The 20,289-nt window shown below is 44.4% G+C and overlaps 1 protein-coding gene across 1 annotated transcript in view; it reads right to left on the minus strand.

Moving 5' to 3' along the window:
• The window catches only part of SWAP70 (switching B cell complex subunit SWAP70), a 36,174-nt gene extending 18,258 nt beyond the window's left edge, over nt 1-17,916 (minus strand). The window contains exons 1-3 of the mRNA XM_066551836.1: nt 17,757-17,916; nt 8,953-9,093; nt 3,796-3,969 (exon numbers count right to left, since the gene is read on the minus strand). Coding sequence (XP_066407933.1) covers nt 3,796-3,969; nt 8,953-9,093; nt 17,757-17,855 — 414 coding nt within the window. The 5' untranslated portion in view covers nt 17,856-17,916. The remainder of the gene's footprint in view (nt 1-3,795; nt 3,970-8,952; nt 9,094-17,756) is intronic.
• Nucleotides 17,917-20,289: the final 2,373 nt, after the last annotated feature.

The raw sequence follows: 20,289 nt of genomic DNA on the forward strand, positions 1-20,289 counted from the left end.
GTGAAGCCAAAAGCAGCAAATATGTTTGGCTTACTTGAAACTGACTGTGAACACTGGATTACAACACTGAGTATGCAGCTTGCAGCACGTGTATCTCTGAGTTTCACCATGAAGAATGGCCCAGAAACACAACTAACCACACACCACAGCTCTCAGGCGATAAAGCATTCCCAAGGCTGCAGTCACATGTCCAGAAATAAGAAAGGGGAAGTGCTTGAAAACCTTTTTATAAAACAGAAAATGTCTGGTTAAAAATTACCAAGACACACAAATAAGTCTGTAACAACTAAGAGGTGACTTGTAAGGAAAGCTCATGACAAATAGAAATATTTCTCCTCTTATGAATTCAGTTCTCTCCACCTTTTTTCCTTCATTTTATCCCTCTCATGGAAGAGGTAATACCTGCAAGAGCTGAAGGAAACACACACTTGGATGTGTGCATCTCAGATGATCTAATGGAAAATCTGGCTGTGGGGAGGGGAAGGAGGTCCCAGCCAGTCCCTGCTTTCTGCCTTGGCACATGAGCACCTTTGCAAAATAGACATTGATGGATCTCTGCTCCTTCCCAGCTCTTCTGAGTGCTCTCAGCTGCCCACCAGTAGGCAGCAGAAGGAACACTGGAGTGCAAGGCCATTCCCAGCTGTGCCCAGTGCTCCCTGTAGCCACCAGCTCCTGTCCCTGTGTCACCTGAGTTCTCCCCGTAACACAGAGGGAGCTCTCAAGCTTGAAGTCACATTCCAGAACTGCACATCCCAACCCAATCCCTTCCCCACACTGGTTTTACAAGCCTTATCTCTCTCAAGTGCAGGGCTGGCATCCCTCCTTCCAGGGCAGGTGAGGAGCACAGGCCAGTCACTGCCTCTGGCTTTCAGCCTGGCCTCTGCTGAACAAGCAGCATCTGGCCCTTGCATCACCTCTCCACTGCTTTCAGATTCTCTCCTCCTAACTCCTTTCCTCACCTTGCTCAGCCTAAAGCTCTTCTCAGCCTGCATCTCTGAATCCTTTCCAAAGCAGCTTCTTTTCCCTTCTCTGGATGAGCTGCAGCCATTTGCTGCCCATTGAACCCTTGGGCAGGGAATCAAGACTTACACTTGTAGCTGGGGGTAACACCCTGCCACATTCAGCTGCCTAAAAGGAAAGGGCCAGCACAGCAGCACCAGTGCAAAAGTACATGACATGGGCAAGAAGGAAAGACAGTGACTTCAACAGTTAGTCAGCACAGTGCAAATAAAGTGAAACTGCACTCAAGCAGTAGGCTTTTCCAGATATGAGATCTATGAAGTGACAGCAGAAACCACTTATCTCATTTTAAAAATTGCAAAAAGAAAAAAAAAAAAAAAGAAAAAAGAGGAAACTCAGACTCCCAAGCTCCCAAGCACGTCTCAAAGAGCAGCTGCTCCACATGAAGTTGTGTTAATACATTAAATGGAGACCAAAGTCTTGTAATTTTCAACAGAGGATGCAAAAGTCTTCAAGGGATCACCCTTCCAAACTGAAAGCATGTGGCAAGTATCTCAGTTACTTATAAAGTGGAAAAGAAACAAACAAACAAAAAAACAAACAAAACAAAAAAAACCCAAAAACCAAAAAAACAAACCAAAAAAACAAAAAACAACAACAACAAAAAAAAAACCATACAAAAAAACCAAAACAAAAGCCAACAAGTGGAAGGGAGGGAGGAGGGGGAACAGCTGGATCCCACACAAACTGCTGGATCTCTGAACCAGAACTGCAGTAGATGGTCTGTTGCAATATTCTCAGCCAAGGATCAGAGCAGGGCAGGGCAGGAGAGCCTGCTCCCTGGGTGGGAAGTGTAGTCACACATGAGAGGTTTACACTGCTCTCAGAAAAACATCAACAGCACAAACAGCAGGGCTTCCATCTCCCTCCTCCTCTCCTTCACTTTGTAAAAATCCCCTCACTGTACACATGACCTGCAAGGCATTTTGTAAAAAAGGCAGATACAAAACATCTGAGAAAAAGCAAAACTGGCTGAAACTGAGACTTTGCATTTTTACTTTGGGAATTTTGTGCAGAGAGTAGATGAGCAAATGGGAAATTTTCCAGAAGTACAGAGAACCTGATGCAGGACCAGTGCAAAGCAGAAAGGAGTGTGTTCAACAGGCAGCATTCCTCCAGTGGATGATTACATTACCTGTGTGGTCTGAGGGAAGGTGGAGTGAATACAGGCATTGTATAGGATAAGAACAGAGCAGCCTTTCTTTGTCAGTCAGGCTCTGTAAGCTTTCTTTAAACAAATTGCACAATTTAAATCTTGCTGTCATCAAGGAGATGCAGACACAGATCCACAATCAGAATTTTTTTAACAATCCAAGTAGAAGAGCAGTACAGGTTAACCTGGACATTAAGGATGGGAAGGAAAGCAAACAACAGCACATAGAAAATCTGGAAATCAGGAAATTCTCAGCTCAGTGCTGACTCTGCAGCACATCTGCCAAAGCTCAGACATGTTGCCATTACCTGGCAGCAGCCACAGAAGGCAGCACCAATCTGAGGCTTCCTTGGTGGAGAAGGAGTGGAGAGCAACACCCCAGAGCTGGCAGGGCTGAAGCTTTTAACCATGCCAGCAATTCAGGAGATGTGAAATGTCTGCCCACAGGTAAGCCAGGCTGCACAGCAGGACACACTGACAAACCAGAGATGTGGATTTCAGTCCCAGTTTTGGCATTTTTAGTAGCTCTGACCTACCAAGCCAAATATAGCACCACTAAGAAAGGAGCTGTCTTAGCTTTTATAACCATGATTCCTGTTTCCCAGAACCAACAGAAACAAATGGGACAGCAAGCAAGAAGACTGTCTCATTTCTCATGGGAATACAGCATGCCAGGCATGGGCCAGTCTGGCAAAATCAGAAATGTGCAGAGTGAAAGTGTTCTGCTAAAAAGTGAGTGAGAAAGCAAAACTGAAGAGTTTATTTTGATAGGAGAGCTATCTGTACTTGAGGGTTTGGCACAACACCTTGGAGTCCAACAGTTATGTTGTGAGTGGCATGTTAACCAGACTGTTTTGGTCCCTGGCTGTTCAACAACTTGGAAATATTTATTATTCCATCCTCCAGTGCTGAACTGCAAACCACTGGGATTTGCATACACAGTTTTGCAAGGGATTATTTATGCCAACAGTTCTGATCTTTCTGCTTCTTTCCCCACCCATCCCAAAGGGGAGAATAGTGGAGATACCAAAATCTTGCTTGAGGGTTAAAATACCTATTTGAGTGCTGCCAATACTTGTTCATGAACTGCAAGAAAAAAGAGATCTCTCTGGTGTTATTCCTTCAGACATTTCAAGCAAGAGCGTTCAGGGGCTGGCTGGTTTTATCAGAAAACAGACACCACCATAAAATTTTGTATTGTCCTTTCCATCAGGAGGGTGACATAAGACTGAAGACACACCTTACAAGTCACAATAACACAGAACATGAGGACATTTTTTTTCAGAATCACATGGACCTTGTAAAATTGTAACCACCTATAAGTAAGTGCAGTGATTAAAGATCACATCCATGCATGTCCTGTTTATCCTGTTTAGTCCAGGCTGCTTAAATGACAGACACACAGAGCTATCAATATCTCAAGTATCCTGTGGAAATCCCCATATATCCACCCTGGAAGACAGAGAAATGCATCCAAGGCCTTACAATACTAAAAGAGGGGAATGAAAATTTTAAATTAAACAATATTTCCTCTTAAATCTCTAGAGAATACCACACTTAACACAGTTCAACTGAGATATTAGGCAAACTGGAGTTAAAGAGTTAAAGTTTTTGTTTCTTACCTCCTCAGGTACAATGATTAAAGGGTATTTGTCCTCTGACAAGAAGTTAAAAATAACCCACACTTTAAATGCATCTTCATCACTAATCAGCAAAGGACTTTTAGAGAGGTTCTTTTTAGCACAGAGAGTCCAGCACATCCTGTTGAATTCAACTTTGTCAAAGTTCCCTTGAACCTAAAGAGAAGAAATTGAAGAACAACAAAGAAATTGATATGCATGAATGGCACAGAATAGCAGATAGACAATGTTTGTCAGGTTTCATCATACAAAAAGCAGCAAGAAAATTGCAGTTTGCACAAAACACCAAGGCCCAAAAAGAGCACTGTAACAACCTAGTCTGACTTCCTGCATGGGGTAAAATAAGGATTTCCTCCTAGCAAAACTGACATCCAGCCTCCAATTTCTGGTTGAGTTAATTACACTCTGACTCCATGGAAAAGAGGCTACAGTGCACTCTGTTTCCTCTAGCACATCAGCTTCCAAACCATCTCCAGAACCCAGTTCCAGCTGCCATCCTATTGCACTGACTTACTGAGATGATTTTATATAGCAAATTTGGAAACCAGCATAGCCAAATCCATATGTGGATATGCTAAAAGCAATATTGGAGCAACAACTGGGAAGGACCCTTAGTATGTTTTTTACTTCACATTACTCAAACTAACTCTTGAAGAGTATTCATAAACACAAAATAATTTTTTCCTCAAATGTTAATGCACTTAAAATCTCTGTTTTTTCTCAACCTTCACCTCATTGATACAAAAATCCCTCTTGTTTTCATTATCCTTTATCATATCTAGCAGCTGCATCTACAGATCTGTGAATTATTTATACAGGCAAGAGCTCTAATTTACTGTTTTGTTTTCAAACCCTTGTTTAAGTTATACATTAAATCTATTTATTATCTCCCCATAACTTAGCAACGCTATTTCTTTACCAATGTGTTACTGAGTAAGGCATGTTTGGCACAGTAATGGAAGCCCCTTTGAGATTTTAGAAAACACATCTAAGGAACAGGTTCTTGTACCTCTTGTGGTAGTGAGACCAGTAATGGTCAGTGGTTTTTTTAAAGATAAGCCAAACCACAGATCTCAGGTGCTTGAAGAGCACCAATGCAAACTGTCTGATTTCCTGCCCAGTCTGGCAAGCAGTCAAATACAGTGACCACAGCACACTGGCTCAGTCAGTGGCAGACATGGGAAGTTGATGAACTGATGTGGGTGCAGGGGAAAAAGAGGGGAAAAACTATAAAAAAAAAAAAAAAAAACAAAAGCAAACAAGAAACCAACCTGATGACAAGAACAGTCTCCAGGCATAAGAGTGAGGCTATCAAAAAAAATCATAGAGTTTGCATGCTTGCAGAGACCACCAACCTGAGTGGAGATGCAAGAGGCTACAGCTGTCCTTTGAACGAGGTGGCAGCTGTAGGAGCCAGAGCTGCTCCAGCCACAAGCCCAGCATCTGTCTTGCTTGCACAAGAAACACAGATCTTGAATGAAACATCAACTGAATGAACAAACACCCTCTGGATGAAGGGCCCAAAGTCAGGATTCCTTCACCTCTGTTCTATTCACCAGCACTTCCCTCCTTGGCTACTCTTGCCTGTGCTTTTTCTGTGTCCTCTCCACCCTGCCCAATGAACCAGGACTTCTCTTCTGGAAGTGCTTTTCCCACCCTGACAGTGAGCAGTTCCACCTTGGAAATGTCCTGGTGGTGCACAGGTTCTGCTACCACAGCAAAGCAGGAGTGCAGCCCCTCAGACACTCCTGTCACAGCCCAGGTCACCTACAGCATGTCCCTGCCACCAGGACTGTGCACCAGTTGAGCAGGAGGTTTCAGAACCACAGGGGAAGAGGTCCCACAGTGCCAGCAATCCCACTTTAGACATGAAAGCCCTTTTTTCAGAATCCAGATTTGGTTCTGAAACGGACTTTGTGGGGCCCACGTGTCATCAAGAACATAGACACTGTTTAGGAATTATCCAGGACAATAATTACATCAGCACACAAGCCCTGGCTCTCCAAAATAACAAAAATATAGCAAGCATTGGTAGTCTAACTTGCATTCATGAAGTTGCCTGGAAGATGAGATAACCTAAGGTTTGAACAATGCCTCCCCTCACCAGGACTCTTCCCTGCTCTGAATAAGGCCTGCTGTAAAATGGCACCACTGCCATCACTGAAAGGGAAACATTTCCAATTGGTATTTAAAGACAGACATTGTAAATAACAGAACATGCTAAAATATGGTTAAGGAACCAAGTAAAACAAATTATGAAGACACTACACTGGCAAATCACAGCTCCCTCCTGAAAGAGACATTTACAGAACAAGACAAGTTTTGTTTCTGATGCAAGAAAATTCTAGATAGATGTATCTGCTGAGTAACAAGATGCATAACACTGGAAATCTTCAATCAGACAATACTAATTACTCCAATAATTTACTGAAATTACCTATGTGAATAAAGGAAATTAGTTGTAGCAAATGTACCTCACTTAACTACCTTGTCTTTCTTCACAATTGTCCCTTTCTTGATGATTCCTTGGTTCTATATAATAAAGCTTTATTGCAGGATAAGTTAGCACCAAAAAAAATAGAAAAAGTTACAACTGCATTTAAGAGTACAACACAAGTTATTTCCAAAGGTTACAAAGTCCTCTCAATAAAATTCTAAGTCACAGCTATATAACTATTTTAAAAGAAATTTAAGAAATCATCCATAAAATATTTATGAATGTCTTAAAGCAAAATATCTTAAGATCAAAAAACCTTTCTTGAGCCACTGGCTCTTGCTTGAATCAATTAACTCACTGTAAGATGCATGACTGGAAATTGAGAACTTCCCGTGTATCTGGGGTATAAAGCATCACTCCTTTTTTAGTAGCTTTGCTTACTAGAATATACTAACAGCAATTTTTCTACAATCACCCCATCTAAAATAACAGATTACGCCTTGGAAAAATAAAGAAGGAGTTTCTTGTTTGCTTTTTTGTTTGTTTGTTTTAAACAAAGGAGACACGCAATGAATCAGTGACTTCATCCCACTGCATGTTGTCTTTTGGCACTGATGTAAACTCATCTCTAAAAGAAGTCACAGACAAGATTTTTCCTGTCCAAAAAGACAGCCTTCTGTCCAAACAACTTCACTGATTTTCTTATTTACAAGCACTCAGTCAAGATCAAATAACATCAAGTTATAGATAATTTAATCCTTTTCCTTAACACTTCAATCTTTTAAGATTAACTGATGATATGGATATATCAGGCAATCACTGGAAGCCAGATCAGTATATGAATAAAACAAAACAAAAAATTATACACAGTCATGTTCTTCCCTTTCATACCTACTTACTTACATAGCCAGGTCTGTAATTTTAATATAAAAGTGTCACTTAAATGCCATTTTGCTCTTCATTTCCATAACTATTCTCCCTAGAAACACTCTTTAACAATAAAGCATTTTTATATTTGAAAAAGCCATACACATCTCTTTTGGGTTTTCTTTACTTAATGGCTTGCTACTGTCTACAAAGAGTATTAACCCACTGTGGTTCAGCCTCTCCCACTGTAATCCTGTGGTCACATAAATTAAGGCCTTTTATCCCAGAATTTGATGAAAAAGACTGCTTGGTCTCCACAGGATCTCCGACAGCCAAGATGAAGCAGAAAGGCTATCACAACTTCTTAGGGACAAAGCAGGATTCTTCAGCATCAAACAACCAAGACATTAAAGAGTAACCTCCACCTGTATTAGAGGCCAACAACTCCCACACATCAAACAGGACCCTCTTGGCCTGTCTCTCACACTCTTTAGGTAGGAGAGAACACAGACTAGAGAGGCAGAGAAGCTGATAAACTAGATAGAAGCTGATAAGCCAGACATAAGCTGCCAGACTGCATTATATATATCACATTCTCCACCACTATTAAATGGAGGAGCAGAAATCAGCAAATGGGGCTGAGGAATTTGCATCATCTGCAATTGCTGCACTGGACTTCTCGGCAGTATGTCAGCTCAGGACTTCTTCACATAACGAAAGAGAGCAAACAGCTCTGTATCTCTGCAGCCACAACATCAAAGTTTGAGGGTTTCTGGGGCTGGCCCTCAAGTGTACAAGAAATCAGTAGTGTTGAAGCTGATGTTTCCACCATCACGTGAGCTGCTTTTGCTACCCAGCCCAGTACGTGAACAGAAGACAGAAAAAAAGCAGGAAGATCATTGTTTGGGGCTTCCTAACTTTCCATCCCAGTGACCACCTATTTTACAACATGATGGAGAGGAGAGGGAGAGCCCTGCTGGCTTTCCAGAGTTTCTCCTGAAACAAGGCACAACAGAAGACTGACTAATGCTCAGACATGAAAGGAAAAGAACTTGCAAGACATTCACAACACGCCCTAATGTCACCCACTGTAACCTTCTGAAGGGATCTACTTATTAAAGTACTTGGTGACAAACAGTGAAGATATTTTGATATTTTTACCCTTTCTGTTTGCAAAGGAGTGTGTGACAATATTCTGTTGTAGCTGCAGTATAAAGTGGGACAACCTCCAGCTCCCAGACACTTTCAGATAAATTCAGGTTGAGGTGCTTTATTGTCACAGCATATGTCACAGTAGAGACAGCCACAATACACAGAGTATCACTGCACAATTTCAGAGGGCTGCAAGCCTCTGCCCTTCTTGTTCTTTAGCCCAACCTTTCATACCCCTCATGTTGATGCACTGCACCTGTGTGCCCTCTGTTCCCTTTGGGGATTGGTCAGTAACACCTCAGCACCCCATGGCTCATCACCTCCAACACTGCTCACCTGCTTCTCACAGCTGCAGCCCATTGGGGATGGGGCTCGGCCACAGCCCCACTCCCAATTCCCACAAACTGTGTGCCTACTCTTTATTAATATTAGCACAGTTCTGCATGACCACAGCTTAGGCAAGGGCCAGATGTAACAGGAAATACAAGATGTGGAGAGCAGTGCACTCTTCTATTTTTAGGCACAGGCTCCCCAGAGTAGCCACGCCATGAGGACCCACAGACACCCTCCCAGCCAGTGTTTCCATGCCAGCAGCAGCCTCCTGCAGGCACCAGTCACCACAAAGACACTCTAACAACAAAAGCTGATACAGGGAGCACAGAATATGAGAATTCAAAACTTACCTTTTCCAAGATGAATTTGTTTAGATAAGGCATATAACCCTGATTGGAAACTGGTCCTTCGTCATCGTCCCTAAAGTGCTCTTCCAAGGCCACTGGATCATGGGGAACGTTTAACACTGTGCACAAGTTGTGAGAAAGGACCTAAGGACAAAAGATAAACCAGTGACACTGCTGTCAGCCTTAACCATGGTGTGCTCCCTCCAGAGCAGACCTGTGACTCTGAAACCATGTGCAAAGTGATACTTTGATGTCACCACAAGTTCTGCCCCACAAAGTTTTGCAAAACGTAACTAAAAAATCCTCACTTGATGGTTTCAGAGTTGATTGTACAGAAGCAATGTGAGCACAGAGAGGTCCAGCCCTAGAGAGCTACAAATGCAGCTACACAAGCTCCCCTTTGTACATATATCCCCATGAGCTGAAAACCAGGAGAGGCATGCAGGAACACCAGAATAATATTTGTCGAGTGAAGTCAGATAGCTATCAAAACAACCACAATCACCTAGCCTTTGAAACTATAAATATTTATATCTAGTGAAAATGAGTAACAAAGAAAACAATTTAATATGTAGCTTTAGTTTACAAAGAAAAGACTATTCAGATTAAAGCATTAACTATGGATTTCTCTCATCTGCTTGCTTTTGGGCTGCTTCTCAACATTGACCCCATGGTTCAGCTGCAAAGGAAAGTAATGTTACAGAAAGAGGAAGGGTTTAGGTGTGCTTCTCAAATTTTTATTTTAAAAAGCTATTTGCATGAAGTATGTCACGAACCTGACACCCACTAACACTCATGTCTGTTCTTGAGAAATGACCTTCAAGAAGAGACTACACACTTGACTAATTTTAAGGAAGTACTGAATTACTAAAAACAAACTAGCCAGCACATCTCAAGTTCTTCAGCCCAAGCTGAGCTTTGCAAGCACAGACCAACACCTCAGTACCAACAGGAAGGCAGAGCCTGGGCAGGAGCAACTCCTGTGCCACCAGCACTTCCCAAAAAACAGCAAAGCACCATCCCTCCCCCTGGCTGTTCACACTGTCTGGGGTCAGGTCAGACCTGTAACAGGCTGCCCACATCACCCCTTGGCATGATGTAGAGCTGAGCCTCTGAAGATGATGTACCACCAACATGAGCTGGGTTAAGGATTTAGTATTACATGCCACGGTTTGCATGGGAAAAAATGTAAAAAAGGCAAAAAGTACAGCTAAAAAAAAGTTATACAAAGGTAAAACAGATCACATCTTTTCAAAAGGTATGCTGCCAGTGCTATTATTTTTTTTTTTAATCGACAACTACATGGGACAAAGTGCAACTGAATTTTGTGGATTTTATATAGAATTTTTTAAAACAGACCAAAATGATGCAAAGAGAAAACAGGAAAAAAAAAAACCAAAACCAAATGTGCAGAAAACTTATAAGCATGCCTACTATGCTTATTTAGGTGAGTAGACACAAAAGATGGTCAAAGATGAAGTAGTTGTAAAAGAAGAAGTGAAAGTCTGAAGTCGTCAAAGCCTAGGAAATCAAACCAAAGCTACACACTTAAAATGTCTGGGCTTTCCCCCACCCACCTACCACCAAGAAAGAAGAAAATGTACATTTACTATTCTGATGCATGATAAGGAGACAGCAGAATCTCTGTGTTAGTTAGCAGAAAATATTACAAAGATAGCCCAAAATGTATATTGACTTCAGAGGAGAATTCCTCTCTACATACCTCCAAAGTTAAACTTGCTTTCAGAAAAGAAGACATTTCCATGAGAAATACATATTTTCACAGATGTATGCTAACACTAAGGCATTAGAGCTAACAAGGCCTAGAAATTTTTTAAGAGTTAAACAACAGCATCAGCCATAGCACAACAAAAGCTGCACTTCCCAAAGCAGCAAAAGAGCATTTAGAAGTTATCACATTTCACAGCACTCTCCATCAATAGTATATTTCACTTCAATCCATCCTTGTCTCCAACCAGATCAAGAATTTGAGTCCATGTGATTTACATATGGGGTTGGGGGAATGTACTATCACTGTGCTTCCCCTTCTATTTAAGGCTTCTGCTGTTATTTATAGAAGCTTGAGGGATTCTTGAATTTCTGAGAGAGAGAGAGATGATTACTGTTTTTCAACCACACTGGAGTTGCTAATACTATAACTAAAAAAATACTCAGCTAATAAAAATATTCTGAAAGCATGACTGATTTCAGCCTACTACCAAAGTAAATTAAAAAGTCTTGATAAAATACTTTCTTATCATGTGCTTTCTACATATTTGTCTTCCTTTTTTTGGTGTTCTTGCTGTGCTTGGGCTGTCAGAAACCTAGGTGCTTTCCACATCAAGTGACCAACTTACCAGGAAAGAATTCCACTTTCAATGATTTTCTAAGATCTGCTTTATCTGTGATCTCTCTGGTGCCCAGGGCCCTTTTCATAACTCAGGAAATTCCTCGGCGCCTGCCAAAGCTGCCGTTCTCAAACGCGGCCAAGCGCCAGCTGAATTCTTCACGTGCAGGGTAAGCCAGAAAAGTTCTGCCCTGAGGTCTCCTTTGGTTTGGTTTTGTTCTCTCAAATCACATTATCTGGACCTGAAGATACTCTATGTTAATTAAAAATTTCTAAAAACCCCAACAAGTAGCTGAGCACTAGACTAATTGGGGCACAAAAGAATCATCTTGCCTTGCAGAAGCTACATCAACCATGAGGAAGTTTTGCAGCAGTCAGGATTATTCCCCCAGTGCCCACAGGGTTGCTAGGCAGCTTTCTCCTTCCTCAATTATCATGCTCTGGATGCCACATTTAACAATTTACCTTCGTGCCAAAGCCAGCTCCTGCCCCAGCCCACACACTCATCTCTGCTGCAGCACATGGGCACAGTGGGGTCCCCAAACTGGGGTCTGAGACAGCACAGGCAGCCTGCAGGGGGTTCATGACACCAGTGCACTCCAGGTATAACAACTCCTTCACTTTCCCTTGAAAGTTTTTAAGAAGGATGCCTGGTGGCATCCCATCTTTCCCTGGGAACACTGAAGGTGTTCTGTTCCAAATACAAATACAAGCAAGCTGTCATCACAGACTTTGGATTTACTTTATTATGTCATGTTTTATGCTGCTTTACCTTCAGGTCTACTCTGCCAGAGCTGCTCCTCTCTTGAGTTCCCATTTTCCAAAACTTTCAGCACATGTTGAATTGTTACCATCTGAGTAGTTTCATTTAACCATATCCCATACAAGTGATCTGCATTTCTACAGGGAGAGGGAGGATCTGACTACTTACTGCTCAGTGACAAAAATTTGGCCCAGATGACAGTGGGAGCCTTACCAGGGCAGACTAATCCTGCAGCAGCCATTGTCAGCTTCTTGGTAGTTTTCTCTTTTTCTTTTCCATCTTTCAGGGGGGTCTGCCCATTCCCCGTCTCTTTTTCAGATTTTAAAATGTTGGCATCCCAGATCCCAACAGCTCCATTCGGTGGCTTTGTGTGAATTCATTCCAAGACATTCTTGGCTCATCTCTCCCTAACATCCATGTCAGCAGCCAGCCAGCCAGCCAAAATAAGGCTACTCACAAGTACTTTCCCTTTTTCTTTCATGACCAGTGTTAAAAGTAGCATCATGTAAGCCCCTCGTCACAAGCACCAGGTCTTTTCATCCAGGGTACACCATACACACACCACATCCTGCATCACCACGCCCCCAAGGTCCAGCTTCCTTATCCACTCAGGTAGCACATACCCCATCTGGAGCCTCATTATTCACCATCAGGGTTTCTGCAGCAGCCTCTTTCCCAGCTGGATGAGTGTATTCCAGCCCAGGTTCCTGACATTTGTGTCCTTCACCCACACAGCTCCTTTCACCACTGGGCGCTTGGACATCCCTCATCACCATTTTCAGCAACCTCACCCCTCCTTCTGCCTTCATTATCTGCACAATCCCCCTTGGCCTCCAATCACATCCTGGGGTCAGCCTGAATCTGCCTAAGGAGTCACAGCCTTTCTGTCCTGGGGCTCCCAGCCCTTAGGAAGAGCTCCTTGTAAACATACTCCAGGTACTGCAACTTCCTTCTACATCTTCCCTGACAAAAGAGAATCACAGAATCCATTAGGCTGAAAAAGACCTTTGAGATCATCAAGCCCACCCTATGACAGAACACCACCATGTCAACCATGGCACTGAGTGCCACATCCAGTCTTTCTTTAGACACCTCCAGAGACTCCATCACCTCCCTGGGCAGCCCATTCCAATATCTAATCAGCCCCTCTGTGAGAAGATTCTTCCTAATGCCCAACCTGAACCTCCTGTGGTGCAGCTTAAGTTTTTGTTCTCTTGCTGGCTGCCTGGAAGAAAAGACCAATCCCCACCTGGCTACAAGCTCTCTTCAGGCAGATGTAGAGTTGTAAGGTCACTGCTGAGCCTCCTTTTCTCCAGGCTAACATGCCCAGCTCCCTCAGCTGCTTCTCACAGGACTTGTGCTCCAGACACTTCACCACCTTTGCTGTCCCTCTCTGCACTTGCTCCAGCACCTCAATGTCCTTCCTAAACTGAGGGGCCCAGAACTGGACACAGCACTCGAGGTGTGGCCTCACCATGCCCAGTACAGGGGACAATCCCTGCCCTGCTCTTGCCGGCCACACCATTGCTGATCCAGGCCAGGATGCCACTGCTGCCTCAGCCACCTGGGCACAGGCTGGCTCAAGGTTAAACAGGCTGCTGATCCACCGGGAGCTGCTCCTCTCAAGCACAGCCTCATGGCCCTGTCATTTCCTCGTGCTCCCCGTTTTAGTCTACAGGCTGCCTGGGCTTTCCTGGCACAACATCATGCCTCCCTCACACCTCACCAACAGCACGGCTCACGGTTACCCTAACTCACACACTGTGAGCCCTGCTGACAGCCCCAGAGCAGGACCCTGTCCCTGAGTCACTGTGAGTAATTTCCTACTGCCCTGCACCACTGCACAACGCCGATTGTCCAACGGGGTCCTGCCCACTCAGCCAGGCTCCCACCCTGCCCCTGCCTCACTGCATTGTTCAAGGTCTTCCTCTGTGCTCAGACCACCCCTCTCACCCCTGATTACACCATTCTTCCTCTTCCCACAGGCCAACTTCTCATCTAGGGGAAAAGCAAAGGCAAGGGGTACAACAAGCCTGTAACACTCCAGAAATGAGAACAGACCGGTATGGATTTTCTAAGCCTGACAAGTAGTTTTGGTCACCCAAAGTTATAATACAGGCCTGAGTGAGACAGTATTTGCTCATGTGGCTCACCATCCACATTCTGCAGATAGCACCCAGGAGTCCAAGACCCCAAGACTTAGAAAATAAACCCCAATGCAGCATGGAAAACAAGAACACCAAAATAAACCCACTGCCTAAGCAGAGACAAGTCACAAAGCAACAAGTGGAAGAGCTGCCAGAGAGGGTGTAAAAACTAATTGGTGGATTTTTCCAAGATCCCATCATACACACACACACTACAAGCAATTTTGATGGCTGTGAAGTGGAACTGTATTTGAAAGTACAGTGTTTCAAGATCCAGATGAAATGTGGATTTAACGCTGATACTTAAGAGAAACTTCTAAAACAAGTTAATTTTAAAATTGTAGGTTGTAAGAAAGATGAAATCGAATCTAAGTGTAGAAAAGGAAGTAATTTGGATGTAGCTTGTGCTGGAATCACAGGAGCAGCTGTAACTGTGTACACAGAACTTACACCTGAGCCTTGCTGTATCAGTGTTTGAACATGCCAAAAAACACACTGGCAAAACAATGACTGTGTCCAGCTTTAAAGCTGTAATTTAAGAACAGAATACACAAATGTTTCTGCTGATGTAGAAAAAAAAGACTTAAACGCTGCAGCCAACATAACAGTATAACTTCTGAAGACTACCAGTTGAAAAAAAAAAAAAAGTAGAAAAACCCAAACAAACAAACAAAAAAAATCAGTGCATACTGGAAGAAGACAATATTCAAAATTACACTAAGAACTGATTTGACTGTCTCCTCTCTCAGCAGCTCAGAACATATACAGAAGATACAAATGGATAAAAGACATCTCATGACATCCTTACTATTCCAAGCAAGTCTCATTTTTGCCCTCAAGCATTTGCTGTTTCTCCAGACTCCAAAACAGACCAAACTGACTCACCTCTATCCATCTGCTCTAGATCTACTGAAAACAAATGTGTGACGCAAACCCTTTGCAGTAGGGCCTCAACTACAGAACACACACACACACACATATATATTTATTTTTCTCATAGTATTTAATTATTTATTTTTATGGAAGGTTCAAAGGTCATTTCTAGGCAGAATAACTAAAAATCACTTCCTTTAACAACCAAATGTATTATCCTTAGGAATTTCTCTGAAATGTGATGGCACCACCTTATACTGGATTACAGAAACCCATGGCCAGTAGGTTTTCTTACTGAGAAGGGAATAGTTCAGCAGGTTACAACACTGCCATTCTCACAAAGCAAAAAGGTTTTTATCATTTTTTAAAAACAGCCATTCCACTCAATTATTAAGCATATTTTTCTAATGTCATAGATCTCTACTGTTGGTCATAGATCTCTAACCTGTTGGTCTCCAAGCATCATCAGTGCTCCATTTCACAGGAGTGCTGTATCTTCCTCATGCTGATGAGAAACACTTCATTGGGAAATACCTTCTAAGGACAACACAATCCTATCTCTATCATACAGGAACTTCTCTTTTGCTGTCCTGCCTGCCCTTTTTAATTATGTGGGGCTACTGCCACCCTGCACACCTTTTCTCCCCAGCAGGACCATCAGTTCAACACCTCAGCATTTGCCACAAAAAGTCTGTGTAAGAACACCCTCTACTCCCTCCTGAAAACTAATTCTTGGTGGCCACAGGAGAAGGTGGCAACCTCGTTTCAGACTTGTTTCTGCACTCACAGATCCTCCACCTCACACTTCCCACAGGAATAATTATGGGTATTGATTGAATATTAATTATTCCCACAGGAATAATTAATAATTATGTCACAGACAGAACTGCACAAACACACAAAGCCCTGCTTTTTTTAATGACACTGTACCAGCCCACCAGCACAGTGGCACCTCCTGTAGCCATTTCCTTCAGGCCAGCACCTGAGTGTAGGAATGTGCCCTTCACTGACGGAGCGACAAAATTATCTTTTGTCTCCTTAAAAAGGAAAAAAGCCCAGAAGTCTCTCTCCTCAATTAGCTAAAGAGACACCTCACAGGACCTTAGGGACTTCACCTCAAACTTAAGGATAACCAATTAGACAGATGCCAAGAAGTCCTGCCTAAGCAATTTACAAGAAAAAGAAGACAACAAGGGAACTAATCGCTTTTGTCAGGTGTTTTACTAGGAGCAAGAGCCTCTTACACTTAGCTCGGTTTTTCTCTGTAACGAGCTTTGTTATTTTGCCTTTTATTAAAACTTTTCTGTTTCCAATACTGCCAGAGAAGCCATACTGCTGATTTTATACCATCTGAAGTAGCTGAGCTATCTCAGGTGTGATAATAGATGTCCAAGAGCTTATAAGACCTAGCTCAAAGAGACCATTCTATCGCCTGAGGTTTTGCAGTGGCCTGCACCACGACATCTGCAGACACTCTCAGGTGAGTGCATGGAGCACACCAGCTGTGGTGGGCAGCATGACAGGAAAATAGAATTCCTATAAAAAGCAGGACGATAAAAACAAAAAAAAAAGGCTTCTCTGCTACTTGCTTCAGTTCATCCTGCAAGGCTGGAACACAAAGACTCACTTTCATCGACACCCAGGACCTGCACACATTTTCAGCTGGAGTTCACAGCCAGGTCTGGCGTCTGGCCCGAATCCTGCCCCGCAGTCACTTCTGGCCGATTCCGGCTCTATCTCACAGCCCCATCACCCCAGCAGAAGAAAAGGAGAAGAGGAACAGGCTGCTTGCAGCACGCTGCCAGCTCCGGACCCTCATTACATAATGCTAAAAATAAAGTCCGTCCGTGAGCGACCAACCACGCTTGGGAACAGCACCCAGAGCGCGGCCACTGTCGCTGGTGGAGTTAATCCCACAAAAGGCACAAACCTCGGCTGACTGCTGCTGCCCACGCAGCCCCAGCGCCGAACACAAGGACCCACAGTCTCGAATGTCAACAGGTGTTGCGTTCTTATTCAAAATATTTATTTAGCCAGATTCCTGCTATTATTCCCAGGCCAAGACGGTCCCATAAAGCAGGGCCAAGATGGGACTGGATTCAGCGAGCTGCCTGAGAGCTCTTTTAAGAGCACAAACACTACTTCAGCATATAAGCTAAGGAAAGAATGGCACAGTTGGAGCCTCTTGACTAATTCTCCTGTTTATATCCAAATAAGAGGGCACTGTGGAACCTCTCTCTCCCCTTGGCAAGCTGTGAATTTCACTTGGACGCAGCCAACCCCTATAGATAGGACCTTGTGGCTACCCCACAAAAGATTTTGGCCAGAAAGGGTAGCAAGGACATGTGGTTGAAAGCGGACCAGAAGCACAACAAGGGTTTGTGCGCTGACATCCCGGGGAGGACGGAGCGGAATGAAAATCAGCCTGCCCGGGCTCCAGGACGGCTCCGCGCCAGCCGCCCGCGGGACGGAGGTGGCCGGGGCCCGCAGGGACAGCGAAGCCGTGGGACGAACGGCGGGGAGAACGCGATTTTCAGCGCCCAGAGAGCCCCAAAGCGAGCGCCGTGTGCCCCCAGAGGCAGCAGGCGGGTCCCAGCCCGCGCCCCGTGCCCGCGGCGTCAGCGCTCGGCGGGGACCGACCCCTCGCACCCCACCGGGCTGGCCGCCCCCCGCTTGCCTTCAGCTGGGACTTGGAGACCTTCCCGCTGCGGTCGAGGTCGAGGGCGGTGAAGGCGTGCCAGATGGACTTGAGCAGCTCCTCCTTGAGCCCCACCATGGCCGGCCCGCTCCCGGCCCGCGCCCGCCGCCGCCGCTGTGGCCCGGCCTGCGCCGGCCCCGGGGGCGCGGCCCGGCCCGGCCTGGCCCGGCCCGGCCCCGCTGGCGCCGCCCCGGCAGCCGCGTCCCGCCCCGGCGGCTGCGGAGCGCGGGGGGGGCGGCCCGCGCCCCTCAGCGCCGCCCGGCCCTGCGGCTCACGGCCTCCTTCTCCGGCCCGCCAGGCTTCCTCTGCTGCCCCAGGTCTGCCTTTTATTCTTACTCGGAAATGCACACGGTTAAATGGACAAGTGCTGGATCCTGTCCCTTTCAGTTTATTCCTGATGGCTCGGTGTAACATGGGTGCATAAATTAACATTGGTCGCTTTCGTGTTCTTCAGCACAGTTAAAACGCTGTTCAGGGTTTTCACGTCAGGTGAGATAGTAAATAAAACAATAAAAAATTGTCATTGTGACATGCTACTGGAAAGATTAAATAAGCATTACGTGGTAATGCAGGCTGTCATGGATATATCAGTGAGCCTGATACTTTTCTGTCTTTCCAAATAATTCCCCGCTTGAAAACTGTGGGTTTTTGAAGAACAGGAATACAGTTGAGTCTGGGAATGGAATTTATGAAAGTCTCAGGTCCAATGTTCCCAGCAGGGTGTACCTCACAGCAAGGAGAGCAGCTTTCCTCTTGGAATTTTTCTGCCCCACAAACAGCTCGGAAGGAAGGCTGTGCACAGCGGGAGAGAGTGCAGTGCAATCCCAGCGCAGGGGGACAGCTAAAAACTCCTCCTGCTCCACTGCCTCCAGAGCTGAAGCCAGGCAAAATGTGACCAAGAGGAAGGAGTTGTGTTGTTGGAAGTTTTTTTGAGAGTTGTTGGGTGTTTGGGGTAGGTTTTTTGTGTTAAGTCTTCTTTAATGCTGTGGGATGGGAATAAGCTCTAGTGAGGGCAACAGCTGTGCAAGGACTTCAACAGAGATTATTAAAATAAATTTATGCATAATTTCTTCTGCATATTGTAGGAAAAGCAAATTATTATTTATGATGTATTTGCTGTGACCTCGATGGTCTTCTTTCCATATATGGAGTCCCTATAGTTTTGGCTAAGTGTTGGTGTTGGTTGGTCTACTTAGCCAAAAAAAATCTCTTTCTCTCCCCAAAGACTGGCTTTGGAGAGAGAAATGGAGGCCCTTTTTGTACCTCTTGATGGATGTCTTCAGCATTTCATTCTGAAGAGCAAATACCATAAATCATGTCAGCAGCACAGCCAGGATCCAAACCCCAAATGCACTGGAGACGTAGGCCCGAACAGGAGCCACACACTGAGAGCATCTCTGTGAGCTCACTTTGCAGAAGAGGACAGTGGGGGAGAAGTGAGGGATGGTGGGCATGGTCTTAGAAGGTGCAAAACTCTCTAACGTTTATTGACTGACAGAGGATGAGAAATAGGACTCCTGCATGCACTATTTCCTGCAATTGATAGAAAAGTTCACACTTTTCTGTCTCTCTGTAACCCACAGACATTGCTCCAAACACTGAGACTGTCATTCACAGAACACAGCTCATGATCACTTGAAGGTTTTATTTTCACAGATTTCACACAGAACCATTTAGATCCCAAACTCAAGACACATAATAAACAGCACGGGGAAAAAATTAGGTTTTGCCCAATTTTAGTCTTCAGCCAATTGCATCATCGGAACAAAAATAGCACTCCAAGTGAAATAGTTCTGGCAGGTACAGTTTGACAACTGTTTTTGTACAAGGTGGTGCTGGTTTATTGTGATTCCAGTAAGAAAGGCACTCAGATTCTAAAGTGTCACTTAAAATACCATTTATTGTAGCCAACATTATAGTGGAGAGAACAGTGCAGATAACCTTACATTCCTTCAGGAACCCTGGGCTGTCCAGCATCAACCAGGTGCAGCACGTCACACACATCCTGCCTATGGAGAATTTACACCATTTTGGTCATTCAAGATATTACAGGAGTTTTGTCCAAAGGGACAACTCTACACATTTTTTCCTATGGCCAAATATAAAACATGTTCACACCAGAACCCTTTGCTGCCATTTTCAAATGAACTGCAGGGCATGCAGGGGTTGTCATTGCAGGTACCATGTAGGACCTGCCCAAAAAATCCTGTGGGACAATCAGCCAGGGAAATTGTCCTCCATGGGTCTGGAGGCCAGGCTGGACAGACAGCACAGCTCAGCACAAGCTGGGCAGTCACAGACCTAACTTGCATGGATCACTGATCCTCCAGGGACAGCAGGCCAGGAGCAGGGCAGGTGAGCAGGCAGCAAAGCCCACTGTAGGAAGTAATTCTAATTCTCACAGGTGATAAATTAAAAGATTGGTTTCCTCTATGTGATGGAGACTATAATCATCCACAGATTTTATTCTTTAGAGATATCTTTAGAGATCTTATAGCCTCCCAGTAGCACA

The sequence above is a fragment of the Molothrus aeneus genome, chromosome 6, assembly GCF_037042795.1.
Source record: "Molothrus aeneus isolate 106 chromosome 6, BPBGC_Maene_1.0, whole genome shotgun sequence".
NCBI classification, from domain to species: Eukaryota; Metazoa; Chordata; class Aves; order Passeriformes; family Icteridae; genus Molothrus; species Molothrus aeneus.